The sequence below is a fragment of the Lactuca virosa genome, chromosome 8, assembly GCF_052849685.1.
Source record: "Lactuca virosa cultivar CGN04683 chromosome 8, Lactuca_virosa_CGN04683_v6, whole genome shotgun sequence".
Taxonomy (NCBI): Eukaryota; Viridiplantae; Streptophyta; class Magnoliopsida; order Asterales; family Asteraceae; genus Lactuca; species Lactuca virosa.
The window spans coordinates 71,092,371-71,097,311 of record NC_136433.1 but is presented as its reverse complement, the minus strand read 5'-3'; the positions used below and the strand labels follow the sequence as shown (position 1 = coordinate 71,097,311).

General features: G+C 33.3%; 1 protein-coding gene across 1 annotated transcript; it reads left to right on the top strand.

Moving 5' to 3' along the window:
* The first annotated feature begins 251 nt into the window (after positions 1–251).
* Positions 252–4,375, top strand: LOC145134935 (F-box/kelch-repeat protein At1g57790-like). The gene is made up of 2 exons (XM_079069740.1): positions 252–450; positions 3,045–4,375. Exon 2 carries the CDS (start codon positions 3,047–3,049, stop codon positions 4,238–4,240), a length of 1,194 nt encoding a protein of 397 aa, XP_078925866.1. The 5' UTR covers positions 252–450; positions 3,045–3,046; the 3' UTR covers positions 4,241–4,375.
* Positions 4,376–4,941: the final 566 nt, after the last annotated feature.

The window sequence follows — 4,941 nt, the reverse complement described above, 5'->3', positions numbered from 1 at the left end:
AAACCTTGTAAAAGTTAACCCTGTCAACGAAAGTCAATCATGTCAAATAAAAGTCAAACTTATTTCTTTAATTATCTTATTAAGGTTAGATTAATAAAGTTTGTTGGTTTTTTTTTGTACAAAGCGATTAAATAGATGGTGTTTTTTGAACATGAAAAACTTGAATGATGTTTTTTAAACGTTTTTAAAACAGGTCGTTTGTTTGTTTATGCTTCTAATTGGGTCCAAGGGTCCGGTCCAAAAAAGATAGATCAAAATGTTTGATTTCGTTTTTACAATTAAGGACTCGTTCCAAGCATAAGACTCGGTCCAAAAAAAAACCTGATTCGATCCTTCCCTCTCAATCGCTGGACTGGGACGTACGTATTCGGAGTTTACCCTACGTAATTCGTTCATAACCTCCACTGAGAAAAGGCGATCGTTGAAGCAACACGACCGATCAACCAACAGGTAACAGTTTCTTCTTCGTTCTTCGTTCTTCTTTCTTCCTTCGTTCTTCGTTCTTCGTTCTTCTTTCTTCCTTCGTTCTTGGGATTTCGTTTTTGCTTTGATGTGAAGGCAAAAATTGAGGATGGTACCAATAAAATATCAGTGCAATCTCCTTTAGGATTAATAATATACTTTACAGTGAAATTGTTAAGGCAGTCGACAGCAGCCCTTACTCCCCTTATCTTGTTGAACAAATTCATCATTCTTATAATCTTCAATCTTCCATGTGACAAAACTACCCCTGTTAGTTCCTATGCATCACATGATCCCAGCAGCCATACCAAAATTAAGAGAGCAAGATAGCATAAGCTGGAAGGAGACGCTGAAAACAATGGGAAACAATGGGATCAAACATTACCATTTCTGCAATAAATTGACTTCAGTCTCTTTACAGTTCAGATAGGGCGGCTGTGATCTTTACATGGAGATGGACCAAAATATCCCTGAGAACCTTTTCCTTTTGATTTTAACCCACAAGACTACATATCAACAATAGGCCCAAAAAAAATCTGCCATACGATTTTGACAAAAATGCCCTTGCTGTAACATTCTTGCTTTTGTCAATCTCTGTAACATTCTTTTGACTTGTAATTTTCTTTGCATTAAATTCGTTCTTGATTCAGCTTTTTAGAGTTTTTCTCATTGCCTAATTAGATTGCTAATCAACTATTTTTAAACGGTGAACATGCAAATTACTATGTTGTTTTTATTTTAATTTGGATTTTGTATGACAATTTCTATTTGGATTTTAAATTATATATGTTTTATTTAGATTTTATGTGACAGCTTGTACTTGTATAATTATTTTATCTAGCAAAACATAAGGGTAATATGGTCATTTTTCATTATTATTCACCACAGTCAGTCAGAAAAATAATCAAACAGCATAAACTCAGTCAGATGTGGACACGGTCAGAACCTCTAACCCAGTCAGCTTCTAACTCAGTCAGCTCTAACCCAGTTAGCAACTATCAAACGACCCCTTAATATACATTATCCCAATAAAAAACTATAGAGCCCAAAATATTAGCGTATTTGGTAAAATTAGGATTTGCTAAGAATATATTTATGGGATAGGTAAAACAAACGCTTCGAACCCCGAGAGTATACTCGCTGATTAGTTCTTAAACCATCCTGCTACATAAGTTCCTGATTCTCAGTTTTAATTGGTAAATCATTTTATCTCGATTTTGTTTGTTTATTACTCTGACTAGATACGATTTGGATTAACTGCGGTTCAGTGGTCGACACTAAACATTAACTTTTTTCTAATTCGCTGCACTCCAACTTTGAAATCCATAAAAGAAATTCAATCATGCTCATGTTCTTCAATTTTAAGTGTCAATAAAATTATGCTGACTTGCAAACTTGGGATTGATCCATATGATTGTGATTTAGCTTAGGTGCTGTTTGTTTTCTTAGAAAAACCTCTTCAAACCACTTTCTGCTGCGCGGCGCAGCACACGCGCAACACTTTCCCTCTTGCAGCAGTTTGTTTTTTGGAAGACTTCAGACTGTAAAACCTCTGCGCGTGTGCTGCGTGGCGCAGCACTTGACTTGCCTCTTCAAACCTCTTCAGCTTTCAATTTTTTGAAGTGTCTTTTTAGAATTTTGGTATAACTTATTTTTTTAAACTTTTTTTTTAATTTTTATTTACGAATTTTATACAATTTCTTATTATAGTTTCCACAATTTTTTTTAACTTGATTTTTAAAAAAAAAAGTTTTGATTTTTTTTAATTTTTTTACCGTTTCCGTTAATAATATTTTCAGTTTCAGTTTCATCTTTTTTTAACGTGTGTAATTTTTTACGAACTTTGTAGACATCGTTTGCAATACTTTCTTAATTTTTTTATTATTTTCTTTTTTATGTTTTTTAAAATTAGTTTTTTTCTAGAATAAAATTGTTAGTTTTTTTTATATTTTTGTAAGTTTTTTTTTTTAAAAGTTTTACATTTTTGTTTTTTTATATGTTCTTTTTAGTACTCTTTCAATGTTTTAAGACTAGAATTATTAAACTTTCGGTGTTGAGAACTATTTTAAGTTTATAAAATTAGTTTATTTAATTTTCAGTTTACTGCAGCAGTCTGCAGATGTTAAAAAACAAACATGCTTCTTATTATGGGTTGCAGCCGTTTGTTCCACCTCTTCTGCTACAGAGGATTGCAGAGGTGGTCCGCAGACTTCATTAATTTTCGCTTCGAAAAAACAAACAGCACCTTAGTTTCTTTTTGTTTTATTTTGGATTCTAATAGTTTAGATTAGATAATAGACATGTAATGTATACAAATCCATATATTCGTGGGGACACTTAGATGCATAAGCTCTATGATTTTGTGTGAATTGCCAAGTATTTAGCAACAGGAAGATGATTACATTTTTTTTTTATCACTTAATTGCATAGTAACAATTTAATGGTATGTGGATTATTATAGACATATTTGTTGATATGATACCCACATGAAACTCCTTCAATTTTAGGTACTTTTTGCATCATTAAATTTGATTATATTAGACGGTAATGTTTGGTTTTAAGCTTTAAAATTGCAAGTGTAGGAATGGCTAAGACAAGAAGTATGACTAGAAACCAGAACCATGATGATGATGATGCATCTAGCAAGAAGAAGATGAAAGCGTGTATCTTCTGTGTAGGAATTGCTAAGACAAGAAGTATGATTAGAAACCGAAACCATAATGATCCATCTAGCAAGAAGAAGAGGATTAATAAGACTTGTGACACTTGGTCAGATCTTAACCATGATGTGCTTTTTATAATTATGATGCAACTCGGAGTTGATGATTATGTTTCATTCAGTAGAGTTTGTAAGTCATGGAGATCACTTGCAGTGTGTAACAAGAACAAGTTCATAGTGTCCAGACCACCCATGTCTTTATTTATCCCAACTGATGATGATGATGATGAGAAAAAGTGCCACTTAGAGGACTTTGAAGGAAGAAAGTTCAAATTCATTCTTCCCCATTCTGCTGGAAGAATCTGTATTGGAGCAACTTGTGGTTACTTGATATTGTGTGGTAAGGGAGCCTTTGGCTCATTTTTCGCTAATGAAAACCGTGACTTTTGGCTTGTGAATCCTATCACAAGGCATGAACTTCATTTCCCTTTCCCTTTCCCTAATATAGAATTGTACTTTCATTTTTTGGGGGCTATCCTTGTCTTTTCACCTTGTGTATCTGGATGGGTGTTTGTTGTGTTCTATAGACGAGGCAATAATGGTAAAATATGGTTTTGTATAGCGGGAAAACGAGAATGGACTAGTGTCTCCACCGTTTCCCCCATCATTGATTTACGAGCTTTCAAAGGGAAGATATATACTCTATACACGGATAATCGTTTAGGTGAAGTGACACTTTTTCCAACACCCAAAGTGACTTTACTAGAAATCAAGAACCTTCCAAACCCAACCTTTCAAAATCCGAGATTTGTGAGTTGGGGTGAAAATCTTTATGTGATGAATCTATCTTTTCATTATCCGTACCAAAAGATCTATGAAATAAATCTCAACAAAATGGAATGGGAGTCACGTGAAAAGAAAGGAGAAGAATATGGATTCTTTTTAAGCCTTTTGGATTATGGTGCTTTGGTTATAAGAGCGGAGTTATGGGCTGACCTTGCGTCCAAATACGAGAGATATGTTCGTCCTGATGGAACCGGAAAAGACAGGTTGCTGTATGCACACAGGTGGTATTTTTTTCATGATTGTTTGAATGTTAATCTCCTCCTACATCACTGATTGACTTTATTTACATCTAAACCATTTTGCTTTTGGTGGGCCCGCACAACTATTATATATAACTTACTTCTCATTTTATTTATAAGTTATAACTTATTAGGGGTTTGATGACTTTTTATTTATTTATCTTTGTATATAAAAGTTGTTGATTATAATTAAGAAAAAAAAATTAGTGACCTGTAATCAATTTTTTGGGTTACCAACCGAATTGGGTTTTGCATTATTTCTTTCTCATATTTAGTTAATTTATTTTCAGGATTGTTGCCAGTTTCTTTTATCTGCATTATAAATAGTGTGGATGTCTTTCTTTTTAATATTAGGTGCAGTGAAATTAACAGCTTCTTTACCATGTTCTTCTCCACTGTTTTAACAGTACTCTATGCAACCAAAGAGATAGAACAAAAAATATTATTATAAAAGGCGTTGATTAGTTAGATTTGAGTTTCTAAAATATCCTTCATAAGGCTAACCTTACACCTCTCTCTATAACCGAAAAGGTAGGTAAGTTCTCACTTTATTTCAACAAGACATCATGCTTAAGTATTCTAATGCATCAATCAGATGGTAGGTCACAGTATAAATCATTTGATACACTTTGTATCTAATCCAGAATATCTCAAGACTGGAACTTAGTAAATTTGTATATTCTGGAGCAAACGGAGAGCTAGGTAGGTATAAACCTTGATTTTTAAACACCATTA